The sequence below is a fragment of the Phyllostomus hastatus genome, unplaced genomic scaffold (genome assembly GCF_019186645.2).
Source record: "Phyllostomus hastatus isolate PE091 unplaced genomic scaffold, TTU_PhHast_1.1 phas_scaffold_11, whole genome shotgun sequence".
Lineage (NCBI taxonomy): Eukaryota > Metazoa > Chordata > Mammalia > Chiroptera > Phyllostomidae > Phyllostomus > Phyllostomus hastatus.
This window is the reverse complement of record NW_025334005.1, coordinates 1606277-1629029: the sequence shown is the minus strand read 5'-3', so window position 1 is coordinate 1629029 and position 22753 is coordinate 1606277. Positions and strand designations below refer to the sequence as shown.

At 51.2% G+C, this 22753-nt stretch overlaps 2 protein-coding genes, 1 non-coding gene and 1 pseudogene across 17 annotated transcripts in view; 2 read left to right on the top strand and 2 right to left on the bottom strand.

The window, feature by feature from the left end:
• The window catches only part of LRP5 (LDL receptor related protein 5), a 91724-nt gene extending 90826 nt beyond the window's left edge, over positions 1 to 898 (top strand). The window contains exon 23 of the mRNA XM_045854856.1: positions 524 to 898. Within this exon, the coding sequence (XP_045710812.1) occupies positions 524 to 785 (262 nt within the window). The 3' untranslated portion in view covers positions 786 to 898. The remainder of the gene's footprint in view (positions 1 to 523) is intronic.
• A 3833-nt stretch (positions 899 to 4731) lies between these two features.
• TRNAA-AGC lies at positions 4732 to 4804 on the bottom strand. Its single transcript has one exon. It is a non-coding gene; the product is annotated as a tRNA-Ala (tRNA).
• A 302-nt stretch (positions 4805 to 5106) lies between these two features.
• PPP6R3 (protein phosphatase 6 regulatory subunit 3) overlaps positions 5107 to 22753 on the top strand; it is a 117453-nt gene continuing 99806 nt past the window's right edge. For 3 of the 15 annotated variants that reach the window (XM_045855459.1, XM_045855461.1, XM_045855446.1), the window contains exon 1: positions 5110 to 5414. The gene's annotated coding sequence lies outside the window, so the exon portion shown is untranslated. Of the gene's footprint in view, positions 5415 to 5744; positions 5922 to 22753 lie in introns of those variants that run through there. The other 12 variants (XM_045855456.1, XM_045855449.1, XM_045855455.1 and 9 more) reach the window with 8 other exon arrangements.
• Positions 13616 to 18351, bottom strand: LOC123829215 (annotated as a pseudogene).

Below are 22753 nucleotides of genomic sequence, written 5' to 3'. Positions count from 1 at the left end.
CACCTTCCTGCCCACGGGGAGCCCCCCTGTGGCCTGGGGCTCATGAACTCACCATGATCCCAACCCCAGACTCAGGCCGCGTGGCAGCCCCATGCGGGGTCCGGTGGCTTTAACTCAGACGGGACCGTTCCGGGCCAGACTGATGGAAATTACGGAAGGGGGGGTGGTTGCTGAGCACTTCCTGGCACTGGGTGCTGTTTCTAGCACTTTCCGAGCAGAATTTCATTCAACCCTCAGAGGCTGTTTTCGAAATGGGTGCCACTTCATCCTCCCCAAGGTCAGAGAGGTTAAGTTGCCCGAGGTCAACCAGGTCGGCTCTGGAGGCCTCGTCCTCTGGAGAGGCGACGTGGGCCTGGGGCCGCCGTGCTTGGCAGCCCTGCAGGGCAGGTGGAGGCACGCCCGCCTCAGGTGGGGCCTCTGGGGTGCAGAGGCCGCACGACTGGGGGACCCCTGTGCCCATCTGACCGTGTGCCTCAGGACCTCCCCAAATCAGGTGCCACTCCCCTGTCTCTGTCGCCTCCAGGCCCTACATCATCCGCGGTATGGCGCCCCCGACAACGCCTTGCAGCACCGACGTGTGTGACAGCGACTACAGCGCCAGCCGCTGGAAGGCCAGCAAGTACTACCTGGATCTGAACTCGGACTCGGACCCCTACCCGCCCCCGCCCACGCCCCATAGCCAGTACCTGTCCGCCGAGGACAGCTGCCCCCCTTCGCCCGCCACGGAGAGGAGCTATTTCCACCTCTTCCCGCCGCCGCCGTCCCCCTGCACCGACTCGTCCTGACCTCAGCCGGGCCGCCCTGGCCTCTCTGCGCCCCTGTACATAGTTTTAAATATGAACAAAGAAAAAATATATTTTATGATTTAAAAAAATAAATATAGTTGGGATTTTAAAAACACGAGAAATGTGAACAGTGATGGGTGGGCGGGGCTGGGAAAACTTTGTACAGTGGAGAAAATATTTATAAACTTAATTTTTTTTAAACATCACTGCCATTCTTTCGTGCCCTGTGTGCGTCGGAGTTGAGTGGCCCCACGTTATGAACTCCGACCTCCAGCCCTCCCCCGGATATCCGTCCTGCGTGTCTCTCCATCTGGCTCCCGAGGGCAAGGGCAGAGGCCCGCGGGCAGGGCCAGCCCCAGGGTGCCTGGCTCGTGGGGTCTTGAAGGGCCCCTATGCTTGACTTTGTCTCTGCTGTTGTCGTCCTGAAGTTAGAAATAACTTTCGAGAAAGAGGCCCTGTGTTCTGGTTTTGCACCAGGGTTTGCAGATTAAATGGCTGAGATTGGCCGGTTCCCTGGCCAGTCTCTGCCACCGTCTGACTCTGTATCGGCCAGCCCAGGCTGCTGCACCCATCGAGACAGTGTTGTGGACCAGGGGCCCCTGTGTGGGCGTGGGTGGTGGATGCGGCCGCAGGGCCACACTCGCACCCGGGGAGGGAGGCCCCAGCCTGCCCCGGCCCCCGCTGCCTGATCCTCACACAGGCAGTCAGCAAACGCCGCCTGAGGCCTGCCATGAGCTCCCCCGGGTGGTATTGGAGGAGACTGCCAGGCCTCTGGGAGCCCCCAGGCTGTGCCAAGAGACAAAGAAGTCAGCAAGCCATGATGTGTCATGAGGAAGCTGGGCCATTCTCCCAGGGCCAGGCAGGACTGGCCACGTTCGGAGGGGAGGGCGGGGAAACCAGGAAGGGCCCGGCCCTGACGGGAGGACACCGGCGCTCAGCGCTGGGCGCACACTCCACTGGAGGGTCAGAGCAGACATCTGGAAGGAGGGCCTTCCAGCAGGGCCCTGAACCTTGTGGCACCCTTACGCCCAGGGCCTGGAATACAGAGGTGACAGCTAGGCCAGAGGAGTCCACTAGGAAGCCCCTGGGACCCTCCCTTCCGTGGGAGGCCCCAGAACACACTGGATCCTGTAGTGCCAGCGCCGAGGCGGTGGGAAGACGGTGGCCCCTGGGAATCCAAGCCTGCTTGGCCGGGGGACATAGGTGGGAGCCTCAGAGTACAAGCCTGCCAGGCCTGGTTCTGGGGACACGCCTTCGGGAGTCACCTCCCCTGGGCCCTGCTGCTGACGGTCTTGCCACGGGGACCAAGAGCAGGTGGTGCAAGGGACAGGGTGACCTGTCACCAGTCAGCGCAAAGCGGCAGTGATCGTGAGGCCAGGGCTGAGGCAGACCCAGGGCCACCTGAGCCAGTGGGTGGGGACCACGCTCCAGGCCCCTTTGCAGATGGGAGGGGTCAGGCCTGCATCTGGGAGGACCAGCTGGCCCCATCTGTTAAGGAAGGTGCTGTCACCCGCCCTTTGGGCTGTTGGCAGTCTTCCAGGAGATAACGTCTGTGAAGTATCCCCGCCCAGTCTGCCTGGCAAGTAGCAGGTCCTTAGTAAATGGGCCTGGAACCTGTTAAAGCTCAGAGGTGACACGCCTAGTCAAGGTCACACCACTAAGGACTGGCAGAGCTAGGTGATGCCCCCAGAGTCTCAGCTCAAGGTGGCGTTCCCTGCCCCACAGGGCTGCCTGCGGGAAGGGGCAGGCGGCTCCCAAGTGCTCAGAATTCTTGTTTTTCCAGGTTGGGCCATGCACCCCGAGGTGCTAAATAAAGCACCAGTCTCAACCCAGGCTTTGAAGCAGGGGGCAGAGGGCACTTTTGCTGACCCAGAAGCAGTGGTCTGCATTGTGGGGGTTGCTTAGGAGACCCTCCCTTCACTCTGCTGCCCTTCACTCATGCATTGGGCTTCCCTTGGGAGCATATTGGCTCTGTTCTTCCATCCAGCCAGCCATTTAGTCTGTTCCCAAAATTAGGGAGTAATAAGTACTGGATGCTGGGCACCCCTGGACATTCATTATGTTTCTCTATGCAGCTGTGTGTGTGTGAAATTATTTTTTTTAAAGATTTTATTTATTTATTTTTAGAGAGGGAAGGGAAGGAGAAAGAGGGAGAGAGAGAAACATCAATGTGCGGTTGCTGGGGGCTGTGGTCTGCAACCCAGGTATGTGCCCTGACTGGGAATCGAACCTGCGACACTTTGGTTTGCAGCCCGTGCTCAAAAATTATTTATATTAACTTTTAAAAAGTCTAGATGGGTTGAAAATTTAAATGTTAAAAATTACATCACAAAAGGATTAGGGAGAAAAAGGGGAAAGCGGTGATCTGTGAAATTTAGAAACTCTACAATGGTGAGGCCAATCCAAAGCTTAAGTCGCTCTCCTCCTTCCAGCCCCATGGCCCTCAGGTGATTGGCTGAGCTCAGATGCCTCATCCTCCAGGAAGTTCTCCTGATTTCAACCTTTCGGATTAGGTTAGGACAGCAATTTTCAACCAGCGTGCTGTAAGAATTATTAAAACTTGCCATACCTGACTATTTAGTCACAAGCACTGGTTTCCTTTCCTTTAGATTGTCAAATTAAAAAATGACAAAAGCCAACACAACAATAGTTGTCTGGTGGGAGTGAATCAAAATCATCTAATTTTTTTTTTTCAAATTGGAAAAAATACATTTTTTGGTGTACCGCAGAATTTTAGTAATTGGTTTATGTGTGCCATGAGATGAAAAAGGTTAAAAATCACTGGGTTAGGAATTAAATAATTGGAGACTTCTAGGGCCCACTTAGGTAGGGCGAGATACTACATTATTTTATTTAATTACAGTTTACATGGCCCTGTGACCCATCTCAGAGTCTGGGATGGAGGAGCCTGAAGCAGGTGCGGGCAAGTTCTTTGACGATGAATGAGTAAGGAAATCGGTGGGTAGCTGGGCCCTGCCCGGTTGCGCCCCTCCCGTTCACACCCATCCTCCCTCTGAGGCACCAACTCCTGTCCCAGCGTTTCCTTCGTGACTCACGCCCCCCCCAGGTCCAGGCCCTGGGCTTGTGGCTCTGGTCCTATGCTACTCTGGCTCAAACCGTCCTGTCTAAAGCATGGCCAGTTCCGAACAAGCCCTTCTCTACCCAGAAGCTCTTCCGGCCCTCACAGTCAGAGCATATACACCCCAAGTTCCTCCTCTTGTCCTCAAGGCCCTACACCACCCATCGCCCCTGCCACCTCTTCTCCCTGCCATGCCCCTCTCCCACCACAGCCCACCTTGGGGCCCCTGGTCTGTCCCCCAGCCACGTGGACCCAGCAACCTGCTGCTCTGTCCTCCTCCTCTCGGCTGGTGGGTTGCAATGCCACCTGCTCAAGAAGGATCCCCATTACTCTGCAGCCTGTTTTCCTTACCACTACCTGGTGTTAACGCAGGTGCTAACGTCCCCACTGCGCATGAGCCGCGCACCTCCGCAGACTGGACACAGCAGAAACTCACCGGAGGGCTGCCCACGAATGGAGAGCACCCCCAGCCTGAGCGTCCCCTGCGCCTTGCGCACACTCGTGTGTACGTGGTAAGGCGTTTGCTGAACTCCAGCTCGGTGTCACGGGGCGCTACCATTGTCCTTCTCAGCCCTTCCCCACCAAATGTCACTCTGTTGTGCTTTTAGGAATAAGGCAGGTTATTAGTAAGTGCACAGGGTGGGCTACTCCTCCGTGGCACGGCTCTCGAAAGAAGGTCACGGGTATATCCTTCTGCAAGACAAAATGGAGAGCCTTCTCTCCACATTTCTCCTCTCAACACTGGGCTGAGCACACAGTCAAGGGAACTTGGCACCTCACCTTTCCCCCAAGTCCTGGTAGCACCTTTTTTTCCTTAAGTGACCAGCACGTGCAAACCATACTACCAGTGTTTATAAAATTTAACCTTGGAGAATGCGGGCATCGATCCCGCTACCTCTCGCATGCTAAGCGAGCGCTCTACCATTTGAGCTAATTCCCCAGCTCTGTGTAACTTCCGCTGCCGGCACACATTGTGGCTCGCGTCATCACCGGTTTCCTCCAGACCGTTCGACCCGCCCACCTGGTGGTCTCGCTACTCTATTGGTTCCCTTGCAGCTCCTAGCTCCGCGGCCATGATTGGTTTGGCTCAATTAAGTTTTAAAAAGCATGGGCTATCGGATTGGCCGTCAGACACGTCCGTCAAGGGGAGGCCCTGCTGTTGCTACGGCGTAGGGGGACACCGCCGGGTTTCTCCTGGTTTCTGATTTGTTTCATCAGACTCCGGGGTCCTAGAGGTTCCGGATCCGTCAAGTCCATGGGAAAAGAATGCGCCCCTCGCGCCTGACTGATTGGGCCTGAAAACCAATCGGAGTGGGTGCAGCCGGGACTCAGGGAGCCCCAATAGACTGCAGGGGGCGGGAGAAGAAGGCAAATAAGCGTGGAGCCGAGGGCGGGGCCAGGGCTGCAATTGGTTGCGAGGCGCCGGAGGGAGGGCGGGGGAAACTCAAGGCCTGCTTGATACGTCCGCCATTTTGGGCGCTTCGCTGATGGTGTCGGAGAGCGCGTTTCCCGCCTGAGCGCAACTAGCGGCGGGTCGCCGGCACCTCCAGGTATTGAAGGGAGAGGGGGGGCGGCAGAGCGGGCGGCGGCGAGGGGTGCTCAGGGTGCGCGGCGCGTGGGCGGCGGCGGGGTCCCTCCGCCCGGCCTCCGCGGCGCCGGGAGGCAGCGTCCCGGCCCCCTCCCCTCCCCCCCGGAATTCGCCTCTCCGCGGCCCGGGAGGCGCGGCGCCCTGGCTTCCCGAGCCGTCCCCGCCCGCCCCTGTCAGTCGGCCGCCAGGGACCGCGGGGCGGGCCGCGGACCCGGCGGCGAACTTTGCGCCCGCGTTGAGGTCCGCGGCCTTGCGCGGGCGGGCGGGCGGGCGGGCCGGGCTGGGGCGCGCCCCTAAACCCGGCCGGGCCCCGCACCTCTCCGGCCTGTCCGCCCCGGGCGACGCCCCGCGCGCGGTCCCCAGAAAACTTCTCTCCGCGCGGGCCCCTGGAACGTGTCAAGTTGAGGGGCACCTCGCCGCAGACTCGCGAAGACCATTGTTGGACCCCGTTCTCCGGGAAACAAGTTCTGTGGGTGTCTGTGCATTCGCCGCAGCCTCTTCGGAACACGCAGAAACCCTGCTCAGAGTATTTAAATCGCTTTCCGAGCAATTTTTTTAACTCCGGTGTTGTGACTCGAATGTAGACCCGGTCACGAACGCCTCCCTGGCGAATATGAGCAAGGGGGGTGGTCCTTCTGGCCGCTGGAAGGACCTCCCTCTTAAAGAAGCCTGATCGCTGTGTGCTTGGAGGGCTCTCCTCCTGGCCCCTGCGCGCTTGGATCGCGACTCGGGCTTGCGGTCGGAGGTGCACGGAAGGAGCCCTTGGTTGGAACTCGGTGTTCTGACGTTTCCACCTCGGCGCTTTATGTAATTTTCCCGTTTTCCTCGCGGGTCTGCTAGAGCGTTGTGAGTGTTTTTGCTTTCATGGGAGGGGCGCTTGGTAGTGTTTCCTTACATCCTCACAGCAGTGGATAACGTGGATGTTGTCCCACTACGTTAACGTGGATTTTGGGTTTTGCCCTCAAGGTCACGTTGCAGCGAGTAGGGAAGGGACTCCAGGTTCCCAGCCACTGGGGTGTCTCCTAAGTGGTGGTGATGCTGGAGCCTTCTTCACTCTGGAGTTAGACTGCCTGGATTCAATTATTGGTTTCACCCTTTTGTAGTTTTGTGACCTTGGGCAAGTTACTCAACCTCTCTGCTTCCTCTGTGATGTGGGAATAATAATAATAGCATCTACCGAGTAAGTTTGTTGGGAGTTAAAGGAGTTCGTGCATGTAAAGCAGCTAGATAAGGTGCCTAGCATGTAAAATCAGCTTAATAATTAGTGGCTGTTAATTAAAATTTGACTTTTAAATGTTTAGGTGCTATTAGGACGTCAAATGAGTGTTTAAGCCCTGCTTCTTGGTGAATGTCTTTAGAAACCCCTGTATCGAAGAGTCAGCTGGCCCGAGAAAATGACGTGGACGTTTTGTTCAGTTTTATCAGGTGGTCGAAGATTCATTGAACTAAATGTTACCTGGAGTCGTCATCAGTGGTGCCGCCTCAGAATGGCTTATCTAGGAGGTGGCTCCGTGAGAGAAGTCTGGGGAGCTCGGGTGGGCTTCTGTCCCCCCCCACCCCGGCTTGTGCGTGCTCTGTCCTGGGTGTGAGTGGCGCCCAAGTCACCCACTCCCGGGTTCCTCGGCGTCCTCCTGGTGGTCTTTCCGGTGTGAGAGGGTACCGCGTGTGAGCTGCACTTCAGTGAGCAGAGTTTGGGGAGCAGCTGTGGTCCTGGATGGGTGCTCCGGAAACTCTTCTGCCCTTCAGTGTGTCTGACCGGGGAGCCTGAGTACCTGACGGTGCCATCCGCTCAGCCACACACACAGTCTCCTCATCCCCGCCCCCGTTCTTCTCCCTGGGGCTCGGAACCACGCTCTTGCTCTCCCTTCCGTTGGCACTGCTTGTTTGGGACCTGGCTGGCACTGGGGACGGGCTATTTTGATGGATTCAGTCTTAAGTAGAGCTGAGTGTCTTGCTGGTGTAACTTACTCAAGAACAGGAAGAAGATTGTTTGGGATTAGAAAACTAGCTTTTGTGTAAAGTATAGCAAAGAAGAACTTGGTCGTTTCAGCTAACTGCTTGAGAATTTGAGAGTTAGACCATAGCTGGACATAAAATGAATAGCAATACGATTAAGACTGGACAGGGTGACATTTGCTTAGCTTAAGTTTTCTATCGATTTGGTACAAAGATAATGTACTAATTGCAGATAAAACAGCAGCTCTTCCTCCAAACAGTATTTGTGGTATTTAGTTTGTTTCTATGATAAATTTGTGTCTTGCAGTTTCACATTCTGGACATTTGAGAGGCAGCCTGAATTTTAGACTATTGGTGTACAATTTTATGATGTTTGTATTACCCTTAAGGAGGAGAGTAAATGGTAATGGCAGAGAAGCCCTTGTCACATCTGCTCACCGAAACTCAGCACTGAGATTATTTCGTAAGAAGCACCAGAAGCTGTGGTTTGGTCTCCTCGGACGTCAGGATCTGAGCCCCTGTGTGGGCCGAGTGCTGCCAGCTACTTGGGGCTGCTTTTCTTAGGTGAGCTGGATGGAAAAGCAGACCTGGCCTCTTGGCTCTAAGCAGTTCTCCGCCCCCCCGCCTTTCTTAAGAGAACCTCATGTGATTGGTTTTTGATTTACTCTAGATCATTGCCTCTCAGCCAGGGGACGGTTCTGTCCCCAAACAAACATTTGGCAGTGTCTGCAGGCATTTTTACTGTGGGAGTGGGCAGCGTGCTGCTCGGGCCCGTGGAGGGTAGAGATCAGGGGTGCTTCTCAACATCCTGTAATGCGCAGGTCAGCGTCCCTTCTCTCTGAAGTCTGTACACACACACACACACACACACACACACACTCTCTCTCTCTCTCTCTCTCTCTCTCTCTCTCACACACTCACACACTGTCCATCCCCGAATGGCAGTAGTGGCGAGGTTGAGAGGCCCTGCTCCAGGGAGATGCTAGACTGGCCTGTGTCAGAATCATTTGGGATACTTTTTAAGATCATGGATGATGAATCCCACCTCTGGAAATTTGGTGGGACTGCAGATACGGGTTGTAAAAGCTCCTCCGGTGATGCTGACGTGCAGCTGGGTTTTGGAGCCATTGTGCTGCGACAGAGGTTTTAGGGGCCACTTGTGGGTGTTCTGGTGGTCTGGGAGCTGTCTCTGTTCCCGCAGTGGCGACCCTGGAAGTTACTCAGTAAGTGTGAGGGACGGTGTACGCACATTGTTTTCCGGTGCCTGAGGACTGGACTTGAAAACAAATTTTTAATACTACTGTAAAGTAATTTAGAAGACTTTTTTGCCCCACGTGGAAATAATTACCACACTTCGCTGGAACTTAGTAATGGTCTCAGGTATTTAGGGTTGTTTGCTCCTGTGCTCAGTGACTTTGAACTACTGTGATTTTTGAGTTTTGTATCTTTTGCCCTCATCCTGCCCGGCATCTGTCTGTTCTGTTTTTAGATGCCAGCTTCATCATTATTTTATTCCCAGAGAGTTAGCCCTGGATCAGTTTGCCAGCTCTGCCCTTGGAGGGCAAGAGGGAGCCATACTCCATGCCTAACCTTTCACACAGTGACCCTTGCCTGCCGGTAAAGGGGGCTCCTCTGCGCCCTGGAGTGTGTGTGACCCAGGTGCAGGTGGGCGTCCTTCCTCCTGGGGAAGATGAGGCGCAGTAGTAGAGAGAGGGCAGAGATTCTTTTCTCATGCAGTTAAAATTTAGGTAGTTTAGTTTATCGCATGGGAGAATGTTAGTATAAAAACTATACAGATTTTTAGCAACTGAATGTTAATATCTGGACATACAAAGAGAAGGAGATTTACGCAAGCACTTTCTAACCCTTCCTCCTGAAATTCGACTTATGACCCGTGCTGGCGTGCTTCAGTTGGCTGCATGCTGTCCGCGGAGCAGAAGGTTGCCCGCCTGATTCCTGGCCAGTGCCCACGCCCGGAGTGTGGGTTCGGTCCCGGTCTGGCGCACACGAGAGGCAGCTGATTGATGTTTCTCTCCTTCTCTTCCTCCCTTCCCCTTTTCCTCTGTCTAAAAATAATTGATAAAATCTAAAAAATTTTGGCTTATGGTCATAGTTGAGAAGCAGCCCTTCCCCCATCGACTTCTAATCTTCATTTATTTGGTCAGCAAGTATCGGGAGTCCGTACTTTGTCAGGAGCTGTGTCAGAGACGCGCTCACGGGCAGGTGCTTAAGGGCGTGCAGTCTGGAAGGAGAGGCGGCAGTTGCAAAAGAGATCCAGCTTTGGTTGGAGACCAGGTAACAAGCTTGTTAAAGTTGCGTGTGGTGAAGCAGGCTCTCAGTGAGAGGCCTTGGAGGCCTCAGAGGAAAGTCTGTGTGCCTGCTGGGTGGGTGAGACTGCCAGAGGCCTTGTGCCAGAGAGCGAAGGAGTCCCACCTTTGTTTCTCCGGCGTGTTGCGTGGTTCTGTCGACTTGCGTCTTCGGCTTGGTTTCTCTTAAAAAGCAGCGCTGGTCTTCCTGTGCCCACGAAGCTGTCCTGTTCCGTCCTGGCCGATAAGGCTGGTCCGTAATGCCTTTTGTTCACTGACTAGGTTGTCAGTCCGTCACACTTGCAACTCTGACTGGGTCCCCGCCCGCCCATCAGGGCCCCACGCAGGGCGACACTGAGCCTCGGGAGCATCCTTGAGGTGGATGGGCCTCCAGCGGGACGGGTTCTCCCTGCTGCAGGCCGGGGCTAGGTCGACCGCAGGTTTTCATGGCCTTTTGACTTGGACTTAGATTTAGTTGCTATGGGAACCCGTTTTTTTCCTCCCTCCCCCTTTATTTTTCTTTCGTGGGAGAGGGGAGATACTAGTTTTTAGTCGGATCAATACCCAATCTTTTTCAGGTTTTGGATGATAAGTGACATCTGGATATTAAGTAGATTGGCTGGATGGTAAAGAAGCAAGTAAAAGGGATCTCGGCAGTACTTGGAGAGCCTCTTGCTTTAACTGAGACATTTCCATGTCGTGGACTTGGCAGAGGTCTGGGTTTACTTTGAGTAGAGGCAGTTGGCCACTTGTCACGTGCATCTGGCCAGTGTTGACTGGCTCTGTAAGTGAAGACTACACAGTTGGCTGTGAAGTTATATAAATAAAGTTTAATAGGTTACGAACATCATCTTTTTGCTAATATAAGGAGGCTCTGGCTTTGTACTGGATGACTGGAGAAAACTAGGGTGTTCTTAGTTGCAAAAGTTCTTAAGGGTGGTAATGTAGACTGACTTGAGACGGTTTGTGCGCCTTAGAGGTAGACTGCCGTGAACTCTGGAGGCCTGAATTAGGAAGGAAAGCGGAGTGAAAAACTTGGTGTTTGGAACGGTGGAGAGCAGAATGAAAAAGGCTGCAGGGAAATGAAAATTGAAGGCGCGGAAACAAGAGTGTGATCGGGTGTCGAGTCAGGCCTGGAGGACGCCGTGCGGCTCGCTGGCCGGAGCCTCGGTCCCCGGCCCTGGGTGTGTGTGTGTCTGGCAGCAGTGTGGGCGCCGGGAGACACTGGGACAAGAAGAGAAAGCAGAGTTTGCCCGAGAACGCATGGCACTCGGAGACCCTAGTCAGGGTAGGTAAGGCGGCTGTGTCGCACCGCCCACCGAGGCACGCTTCCTGGTGGCCTGGGAGTTAGCGGACACTGGCTGGACCTTGGTGAGATCTGCGGCCCCAGCTGGGGCGGTGGTGGAGGAGCACTGACCGGTATCGACTCAGCTGGCCGTTGGGGGCTTCCTTTCACGAGAGTCATGGTTTTGGAGCCGGGACATGATAACTTAGAGACCACTGGTTCTTAGAGGAGACTGTAGGCCGTGCTGGAGAATGGACCTATAGGCCGCTGAGAAATTTCAGTTTCTGGGGCCGCAGTTCCAAGTGTCATTTACTTCTAGAGTGACATTGTGGGTGGGTCCCACTGAGAGTAAAGAATGAAGGGTTAACTTGGGAAATATTTCCTTTTGGTGGTAGTCCTGTCAGTGTTTGTCACTGTGGTAGATGAGGGGTGCAGTCTCCTGGTTTTTTTCCGTTGTCATGGATACACTGGTTTCTGCTGCCTCTGGACCACGGATGGGTCTCACCTGCCTCTGTCACTGCCAGACCCTGCCCCTGTCGCTGCGAGACCCTGCCCCTTGTGATTAAGTCACACCCTGAATGAACCTCTTTGCCCTCCTCCAGACTTCTTTCTACCCTGGACCTCTGGTCCTTGCTTCATGACGGTGGCTTCAGAAACTGTGCACTGGACACTTAGTGTAGGCATAGTACGCTAAGCAAAGGGGGTTTTCCCAGACTGGTGCCTGTTCTCTGCCCCGAATTCAGAGTGCTCAGGGTCCACAGTAGTTGGCTTTTGAGGCTGGCTCCCACAGCCTTCCCGGCATGTGTCTCTGCGCCTTATCTGTGAAGTGAGTTTTAAATACAGACTGATGAGCACAGTGCCTAGTGCAGGAGCAATATTTGCATTAATATTAGGCACCAATCTTCCAGTAGTAATAGAAATAACCTCAGAAATGACTCTCCTGTGAGGCGAGGTGTGCGCCCTGGAGAAGTGAAGCACGCTGTTTCGGGGTCACGCAGGACCTCCGAGTCTGAGGTGTCCCTGGCTGTTTGGGAGCACGCACGGGGCGATGGTGGTCCGGGCAGGGAGGGCGTGGAGTTAGTGTTTGTGTGCAGGTCCCCCACCCCGCACGTTTAGGTGGTTGTTAAGATCTCCCTGTCCTTATAAAGGTAACTCTGCTTAGGAGCCTCCCATGTTACATAGAACTATGTCTTTTTTCAGTGTACTGTGCTCTTGAAGGAAAATCACATCTGCTTTGAAGAACCAGTACATTTTAAGGGGGATTGAATCTTTCTAATTTTGTACTGAGTCTCTTTATAAATTCCACATTACTACCAGACGCCTCCTCTGTAAAGGGCCCGGGAGTACAGCGCTAGGCTCCGGGGGCTGTGTGGCCGCTCACCTCCGCCGGCGTCCGGGAGCCGCCGCGGGGACTCGCCCGCGAAGGGCGGTGGCTGTCTTCCAGCGAGGCTGTATTTATAGAGCAGGTGGTGGGCCGGCGTCGGCCAGTCCTGTGCCAGCCTATTTTTTATTTTAATTATTTTTAAATCCTCGCCCGAGGACATGTTTATTGGTTTTATAGAGAGAGAGAGACAGACAGACGGACATTGATGAGAGAGGATCACCGATTGCCTGCCTCCCACGCACCCCCGACTGGGGTCAGACTGCATTCCTGGTGTGTGGCCTGCCGGGAGGCGAGCCTCGGCCTTCCGGTGTTCGGGACCGAGCCGCTGGCCAGGGCTTATTTCAGTTTTTACTAAGGTCACGTGTTCAAAGAATATATATATCTGCACGTGTACAGGTACTAAATGTTAAAGCCAGTCGTTGCGAACCCACTAACGGGGCTTAAGGAAGCTGCGTTGCCCCTGCCTTTGGCTCCCTGTGCGCCCTCCCCTGCCCTCCCCGGCAGCCTCTCCCCGTGTGCATCGTTCCCATGCTTTCCTTCGTGGCGTGTCCTGGGGCACAGTCTCGCGTGTCACATGGGACTTGACTTCTGTACGTCCTCGTGCGAATCGGGTCATTTTGTTCCCGCCCCCTCCACGTGGTTTCTGAGGCTCGTTGGTCCACGCGTTTGCACTCCTGAGGTCTTGGGCACGCGGACTCTTGTTCTGGAGTGGGTCGGGGGCCCTGAGCGAAGCAGACAGAAGCCTGTCCTCACGGAACTTGCATTTGAATGGGGGAGGACAGTGAAGAGCCAGAGGTGCAGCAGTCATGTGATACAGCGGGGAGAGGAGGAAAGCAGGGCAGCGGGTGGCGGGGGCCGTTGGCAGACTGAAGTGGGGTGACCTGGGTGAGCCTCCCTGAGAAGGTGCCCGGTGAGCAGGAGGTGAGGGGGAGCCTTGCGGCTGTGGGGGTGGGTGGGGGGGAGGAGCCCCCTAGGGGAGAGCCCAGTGTGCCTGAGGCGTGGGTGGGGAAGGGTGGGAGGGGGATGGCAGAGAGAGGCCGCCTGGCTGGGGGAGCCCCGGGGAGAGCGGCAGGGGGTGCCGTCAGAGGGGTGAAGGTGGGGGGGGAGCCCGGCACACAGGCTCTCGTTAGGATTTTGTCTTTCTCTGAATTGGACGGGAAGTTGTAGCGTTTTGAGCAGGTGTGTGACGTGAGGTCGTGTTTAAGTTTTTACAAGGTCCCCTTAAGGCTGTGTTAAGAATAGCTGCGGATGTACCGCTGCAGGGTAGTGGCAGCAGGACTGAGGAGGACATGGCGATGGTGGGAAGTGTTTGCGTTCTGGGTGCGTCTTGAAGGTGGCGACGACGCGATTCGCTGAGCCCGAGTGAAGGGTGATGGCCCTGGGGCCCTGTGCTCGCTGCGGGACGGGGCCGAGTCAGCCAGGAAAGCAGGGGGGGCTGCGGAGAGGTGAGCCAGGTGAGTCCGCACCTGTGAGGCCAAGGGGGTGTTGTCACGGAGGAGGGGGACCTGGGCCCAAGGCTGCTGCTGTAAGGTCAGGCCAGCTGAGGGCCAGGACTTGTCCAGTGGCTTTGGCAGCACAGGACAGCGATGCCCTTGAGGAGCAGTCCCCTGAGGAGGATGTGGGGGCAGCCTGGGGCGGGGGGAGGGGGGGTGCCCGAAGGACTGAGAGAAGAGGACCGGAGGTGGAGAGGGCTCTTCCGAGGGTGCCTGTCTTGACTCTGCAGGGGGATTTGGGGCCTGGGAAGGTTTTACTGAGATGGGAGAAATGGCAGCATTTTTGTCACGATGGTAGGAAGTGATTCTGCACGGAAGGGACGGCTTGATGAAGCCGGAGAGGGACACTTACTGGAGCCTTTTTGGGAAGGCCACGGGAGGGGCTGAGTGGGGAGCTCAGAGCCTCCTCCTCGGTGAGAGCAGGGCAGGGGGCGGGATAGTGGGAGCGGGTGGGCGTGGCCTGTCTTTCCCAGTGAAACAGGACGGGGTTGTCAGCAGCCAGAGAGGAGGAGGGTAAGAGGGGCTGGTGGGTTGTGGGGCGACAGGAAAAGGTATGGGACATTCTACGGTTGAGGAAGAGAGAACGTGAGTGGGTGGGTTAGCAACATGGAATGGCCCCTCTGAGGGGCGGGACCTGCGGAAAGAGAGGTGGTGTTCTTTCTCCCAGAAGCAGAGTAGGCCGTGGGTGCTGCAGTTGGGTTGGAGTTGTGCAGCGCCCCCCCCCCCCAGCCCCGTTCCCTAGCAAAAGTGGTAAAGCCAGAGCAGGTTGAGTGATTCTACTGGTGCGGGGAGTTGAAGCGGGGGGGGGTTGGGCGCGAGGGCAGGGGGAGTGAGGTTTGTCCATGGCCGTGCATGTCGCTCTAGCTCTCCCTTTTCGCTTGGGTCCTCTTCCAGACCAAATACCTCCCTCCTGTTCTTCGTCCTGTCTTTGGAGGGTAGGGTAGTTCTCAGTGAACGAACAGTGATGTTGTGAACAAGTGCAAAAACATTATCGAGGGTCTAGACCTTGCAGGGACCGCTTTACACCAGCGGGACCTGTGCGTCTTGAACTCGGTAGACGATGCAGATCGTTTTCCAAGACGCCCGTCCAGTTCGCCTTCCTGCCGGCACTGTTCTGCATTGTGCTCGCTCTCGGTGCTGTCAGACTTCTACTTTTCCCGTTTGCTGGGCTTGAACTTACACGTCACTTCAAAAAAATAACAGCTTTACTGAGATATAATTCATATACCATAGAGTTCATACCATAAAGTGCACTAAAAATTTAGTGGGTATCAGTATATTCACGGAATTGTGCAATGGTCAGCACAGTCTAATCTCAGAACGTTTTCCTCATCCTCCGAAGAAAGCTTGTGCCCATTAGGAGTCTTGGACCGTTTCTGCTAACCCTGTACAACCACTGCGCTTTCTCTCTCAACAGATTTGCCTGTCCTGGGCCTTTCATTTAAGTGGAGTTATACTTTACGTGGTCTTTGTTTCTAGCTCCTTTAACTTAGCAGGATGTTTTCAAGATTCATCCATGTTGTAGCATGTCAGTATCAGCACTTAATTGCTTTTTATTGCCAAATAATATTCCATTGTGTGGATGTGCCCCATGTTATTTATTCATTTATCAGTCGGTGGATGTTTGGGTTGTTTTCACTTTTTGACTATTAATACTGCTGTGAGCATTTGTGGACAAGTCTTTGGGCGGACGTAGATTTTTATTTCTTTTAGTATATACTTAGGAGTGGAATTGTTGCGTAGTGTGGTAACTTTAATTTTTTAAAATTTTAATTTTAATTTTAATTTTTGATTTTAGAGGGGAAGGGAGGGGGAAAGAGGGAGAGAAACATCGATGTGAGAGAGAAACATCAATGGTCGCCTTCTGCGTGAACCCTGACGTGGGACCGAACTCTCAACCCAGGCCTGTGCCTTGACCAGGGTCGAACCCATGACCTTTTGGTTGCGGTACGACGCCCAGCCAACTGAGCCACACCGGCCGGGGTGGGTAACTGTGTGTAGATTCTGAAGAACGACTGAACTGTTTCACAGAGTGGCTCCGCTGTGTTATACTCTTACCAGCACTACATCAGGTTTCCAGTTTCTCCGTGTCCTTGCCAACATTTCTTGTTTTCTGTTTAAAAAAAATGGTAGCCATCTTAGAAGTGTGAAGGGGTGTCTCATTGTCATTTTGACTTGCCGTTCCCTAACGATAGTGCTGTTGAGTGTGCTTTCGTGGGCTTATTGGCTGTTTGTGTATCTTCGGAGGAAAGTTATTTTGGTAATTTGTTTTTGTGTGGTTTTAATGATCTTTTCTCTGATTACGAAGCATGTGGAGTATCCTTTGGCTTTTTTGGATTCCCACTTTTGTGAAATGCCTGTTGTTGAGTTTGACTTTTCCTGTGTGTAGGAATTCTTATAGATGCTAATTATCTTTTATCAATTATCTGTGACATACCTCTTTTCCCAATTCGTGAATTGCCTTTTCACTGTACTCGTGAGACCTTTAAAAAGCGGTTACTGAGAGCATGGACTGAAAGGGCAGAAGGGACCTCAGGGTCCCAGCGCCCCACCCCCTGTAGCCTTCACCTGGCCCCGACAGAAGGGGCAGGCTTCTGGTTGACAGGTGGTGGTCTGTTAAAAGTCTTGTGGGTTTCTTGCTGCAAGTCTTGCACATCTTTTATTAGATTTATTCTTTGGGCACTTTGGTACTTTATAGTTTTTTTTTCTGTTGTACATAATTTTTAAGTTAAAATTTCTGTTTGCTGGTAAATGGAAATGCAGGTGACTTTATATACAGTTCTTATATGCAGTAACTCCTCTAACTTAATAATTTGCCTGTGGACTCTTGGGGTTTTTATGTAAATAATCATCTCATCTTTGAATTATGACAGTTCATTTCTTTCCGGTCCTTTTACTTTTTCTATCGTACCGCTCTACTCCAGGGCAGTCGTTACAGTGGAGAATGTGCATCTTTGTGTTCCTGGTTTACAAGAAAGTGCTTTTATCTTTCCATTTTACGTGTGTGGGTATTTTTTCTGTAACAGGTTGAGGACGATTCCTTCCATCTTAGTTTATAGATAATTAAAAACTCAAGTGGGTATTGAATTTAATTGAATGTAATCTGCATCTATCGAGATGATGGTATGATTTCTCTCCCTTTAACCTGGTAATGTGAAAAATTGCTCTGACAGGTAGTGCTGAAATTAACTACATTTCTGGGATAAATTCAGTTTGATCACAACATATTCTTTTAAAAAATGCTTTTGGGGGGTATGTTTTGTTTTTTACTTGCTAATATCTTAGGATTTACAGATCTGTGTTCATTGATAAGATTTATTTATTTTCAGAGAGAGGTGGAAGGAGGGAGAAAGGGAGGGAAAGACAGATTGGTTGCCTCTCATGCGAGGCAACCTGGCCCGTAACCTAGGCATGTGCCCCGACTGGGAATTGAAGCTGCGACTCTGGTTTGCAGGTGGGCACTCGATCCACCGAACCACACCAGCCGGGCAGATTAGTCTGTAGTTTTTACTTTTTGTATCAACTCTGTTGACTTTGATCATCAAGGTTATTCTACACTAATAAAATAAGCTGTAGTATTTCTTCTGTTTTATTCTTTTAAAGAGTTTTTATGTAAAGTTGGAAATTTTGTTTTTCAATGTTTGATATTGTAAAACTTGCCCATAAAACCGTCAGGGCCTGGTGCTTTTTGTCTGAGATTTCAAAATTACCGATTGTAGCTTTAGTAGTCAAGGATCATTAGAATATATATTTTTTCTTGAGTCACATTTGATAATTTATATTTTTCTAAAATTATATTGTATGATTTTTGCATATATTGGCAGAAAATCCTAATTTCTTATCTTTTTCATCTCTGTGTTATTTGTAATTAATTCCTAATATTTAACTTTTCTTTTTTGCTTTTAGTTACATATTTATTAGAGGCAATCATTTATAGTTTATAAAAAAATATTGGCCTGATATACACAAATATTTCATGATAATGGTAATTAAAAAACAGCTATTCCCATCTGCCTTGTGTCCACACCAACATTCAACCCAGATTGGTTTAATCTTGAAGTGTAATCCAATAATACTGAAGCCCAAACACTTCAGGTCCTGGACAAGAGAATACAGTACTCGTAAGCCTTCTGGGTCCTTGGATTGATTGGCATCAATAAGGGAACCGGTTTTCGATGTTGTGAAAGAAATGTGTTCATCTCCAAAGACAGTTTCAGGCTCCTGCCAGTCCACGTCGCCAGGGGAGACCACGGAGCCTCATCCTCTCGGGAAGTGTCACTGTCATCAGTTACTCCCTTCAGTTCCTCTGTCACACTTTTAAGTGTGCAAGCCTCTTTTCTGATCACATCATTTTTATAATCACTGCTGGTGACCAATCTCAATTTCCTGTCTGGTCAGAACTCAAATTCCAGGAATTCGTGGCTGAACTTGCCCTTGTGACCCTTGTAGTGACGGAGGTAAAAGTCACTCCCCATGGCTCGCAAAAGGCCACTGAGACCGGACTGGAGTAGCAGACCGTGTCACCACTGTATGTGCCTGAAAGTGACCCTGATGTCTGACTTTTTAAACAGGATGCTTTGGTCATTAATTTTTAGCTTTTTCATATACTTACAGGTATGCACATATATATATCTAAATAAAGTAGTAATGTCTCTTTAGTACTATTTTAGCTAGGTCCCTAAGTATTGCTGTGTAGAATTTCTATCTTTTAGTTCTGAGTATGTTCAAATTTTCATTTGATTTCTTGTTTGACTTAAGAGTTTAGAAAGTATATTGAAAAATCTAGGTGTATACAATATCTTTTTTCCGCCCTTTTGTTGATTGCAGAGAAAGGGAAAGGGAGGGAGAAAGAGGAGAAAATTATTGATGTGGGAGAGAAACATTGATCGATTGCCTGTTACATGCGCCCCAAGCAGGGAACAAACCCTGCCCAGGGGTTGAACTGGCAGCCCGGGCACGTGCCCCGATGGGGAGTCAGCCAGTGGTCTTTCGGTGTCCGGGATGACACCCAACCAACTGAGCCACACCAGCCAAAGCACAGTATCTTTTTAAAAATCTCTGTTACTGATTGCTAACATAATTGTGTTCAATGAAATGTGGTCTAATGTGATTTTGATTCTTTGAAATTGGTTGGCTCAACTTTAGCATTGTGTAGTTCGTGGCAAATTCTTGGCAGTATTCCTTGTGTGTTTAAAAAGAATGCGTTTCCAATTTCAAGGTGAGGTATTTTTCACATCTGTTAGATCAAACACATTAATTGAATTCGCATTCAAACTAGTATCCTTAACTAGTTGAGTCGGCTTGCGCTGTCAGTTACAGAGAAGGGTGTTGCTAAAATCCCTTGTTCTGCGAGATTTGTCGGATTCTGTAGTTCTCGCTTTTCCTCTGTGCCTGTGAGTGGAGGGTGGTTGAGTGCCCGGGTGCTCGCACGGCCTGTGAGCCTTCGCTCCTAGGACTGTTTTCTCCGTTACCGTGTGTCTGGTCGGATGTCGGTTCAGCTGTGCCAAGTGACTTTTGGCTCACGTTGGCCGGATAATGTATTTTTGTGTCCTTTCACTAGTAAGTTTATTTGTGGCTTTAATGTTTTTTAGGTATGTCTTTTGAAAGCAGTATACAGCTAGATTGCATTTTTATAATTTTACCTTAAACCGATGAGTTAGTCCGTTTATATTGAGATAGAAATATTTAGTTTATTATCTTATTTTGTACTTTCTAATTTGTCTTTTTCTTGTTCTTTTTCTTTCCTTGTCTTTGTACTGTAGAATTTTTTTTTTTCCATTCCTGTTCACCCTGTATACTCAAACCCAGCAGCAATACATTGATCAGACACTTTTTCTTGGTAATCTTAGACATTTCATATTTAAGTTCCTTTTAAAGTTAGTGGGTACCTTTACCCTTATAAGAACCTTACAGTGCTTTAGTCTTATATTTCTTCCCAATTTTTAGGCTGCTATTGCCTTATTTTCATTTTGTTGCTCTTAAAATTAGGCATTGTATATATTTATATATATGAATAGCCTGTGTGGAAAAAGCCCAGCCATTGTTACTATAACGAGAGCGGTTTGCACACCACTGATATAACCCGGCAGCCAAGGAGCGTGGACTGGAAGGCGCCCGTGGGAACAATGAGGACCCCACTGTACCGGTCAGTGGGGGCGGTAGACGCCACTGAGTGAACACGTGCACTGTGTGGCCACGTTCAAAATGACTGAGTGAGTGGAGCAACGAATCTGCATCAGATTGGCGTTAGGCTTGAACATTCCTCCATGGAAACTGTTGAGATGACTCGGAGGCTGCAGCTGTGGGCAACTGGGGACTGGCAGCTTCAACACGACAGCACGCCCGCTCCTGTGTCACGTCTCATGTACAGTTTTTTGGCAAAACATCAGATCACCCAGGTGACTCAGTCCCCCTACAGCCCATACTTGGCGCCCTGCAACTCCTGGCTTTTCCCAAAACTAAAATCACCTTTGAAAGGGAAGAGATTTCAGCCTGTTGATGAGATTCAGGAAAATACGACGGGGCAGCTGATGGAGATTAGGAGAACCGTGTAAGGTCCCAAGGTGCCTACTCTGAAGCGGACTGAGCCGTAATTGTCCTGTGTACAGTATTTCCTGTGTCTTGTATCTTCTTCAACAAATGTCTCTATTTTTCATATTACATGGCTGGATACCGTCTGGGCAGATATATATAATGTCATTCTTGAAAAGGATTTTTGTCTAACACCCATGTGTAGGTGAATAATTATTTTCCCTTAGCCCGTTGACAGTATTACCCTCCTTTATCCATTATTGCAATTGAGATTAATTAGCAGTTAGCCGTCGGTTTTTCCTTACCTGGAAATAGGAGGTGTTCTGTATGGTAAAGCACTTACTATGTTGGCCAGTCCAGGTGCTATGTTTACTCTCTCTTGTTTTTAGGTTGCTGTGTTATCTTTTATTTTGAGTTACTCTTTTGGTGTCTGGCTCACTCTGAATAGCCAAGTAAGTACCTGATGTGTTTTGGATAAATATTCAAAAAACTTTAACAATTGCATAATAGAGAATGTTCATTTTAAGAGCTGGCAGATGTGAATTCTTTTTCTTCTTTAATATGGAGTGTTCCTGTGTCAATAAAGAATTTTGTAGAGATTTTCTTGTTCCTTCATTCACATTAGTTAACTAATTTTTATATCATATCTGGAAATGGGGAAGATTTCAAGGATAATTCTTTTAAAATTGGGATTGCTTGGTTGCCAGGAAACATTTATGTGAACCCTAAGTGTGTGACTCCAGCCAGGTACGGAACAGCGACAGCAACTCTGGGAAAGGCGTGTGGGTCAGAACAGATGACGAGCCGAGAAGAAAGGCGGAGAGTGGAGTCAAGCATTTGTAGTACCTGGCCCGTCCCGGGGGGAGGCCATGTTTATGTTTATTTCTTTACTGTAAAAGTATCCATTTCATCAGCAACAAAAGAGACATTGAGGGACGTCCTGGCATGTGGGCTGCTGAGCTAGGGTGGGGCCTCACTGGCGGTGCTGTGGTCAGCAGGCCGTGGAAACTGTGGCCCCGCCCCTGCCACCGCTCTCCCCGAGGGGCTTCGGTGGTCTGGGGCTGGCAGCGCAGGCCCCAGGAGCAGAGATGCACTCCCACCCCAGTAACCGTCAGCCAGGCCAGAGTCTGACGTGCACAGGCAGCGTGGGCGTGACTGCTGTTTTCATGCGGCTTCAACACGTAGATGTTGACAGTCTCCAGGGCACTGGGGAGAAAATGAGAGAGGTAAGGGCACGGGGTAGAGACGGAGCTGGTTTAGCAGAGTCGTTGTGAGGACTTGAAATAAACCTAACCGCACGTGTTTGCGTTGAATTCCCAGAAACAGGTCGAGTCCGTTCCTGCCACGGACCGTGTTCTTGGGCCTAATTTTCCACTTCGGCCTCAGGCACTGCCGTACTGCTTCGTGATGGTGTGCACCCGCGCCCGCCTGCCTGTCCGCGCCCGCCTGCCTGCCCCGCGCTGGGGGGTGCCGGTGGTCTCTTCCTGTTCCGTTTGCCCAGTGCCGCCTGTTGTGGTCGTCACCTGTGCTTGATTCGCGCCAGGCATCGTTTTCCACCGTTGTTTCCCTGAGATGAGAGTGGGCCGTTCGCCTCTCCTGGGAGGCCGCGGCCTCTGGGAGGCAGGGGGGCAGTCTGGCCCTTAGGGTGCGGGGAGTCGGGTCGGAACCTTGGTTTGACCACCGACGGAGCCGTCTGACCTGGGGCAGGTCATTTCACCTTTCTGGGCCCCGGTTTCTGTGCACGCAAAATGGAAACAGCATTAAAGTTCACTCTTTTCCGTAGAGAGTAACTTTGGGTGATTTGAATTTGTGGGTTTTGGGGGGCAAGTGTTCTAAGGTAGATGTAAAAAACTTTCATAGAATAAGTGATCATGGCCAAGCTGACTTTGTTAATGATTAATATGTTTGACGAACTCTTTCACTGGCTTTGGTTTTGAAATCTTGGCTAGAGGTGTAGGATATTGTAGGTTTTTTAATCCTTACCTGTGGATATGTTGTTGGTTTACAAAACCAACAACATATGCTGTTGTTTGTTTGGTTTCAGACGGAAACATTTATGTGAGAGAGAAACATTGACCAGTTCCTTCCTGTATGAACCCGGCTGGGGCCTAACCCTCAATTTAGATATGCGTCCTGGCCGGGAATTGAACTTGGAACTTTTTGGTGCACAGGACAATGCCCCCAACAACTGACCCTCCTGGCCAGGGAGGGAATTTTTTTTTTTTTTTTAATTTATTGATTCCAGAGAAAGAAGAAAGGGGACGGTGGAGGGGGAGAGAGAGAAAGAGAAAAAAACATTTATTTGTTGTTCCACTTATTTATGCATTCCCTGGTTGACTGTTGTAT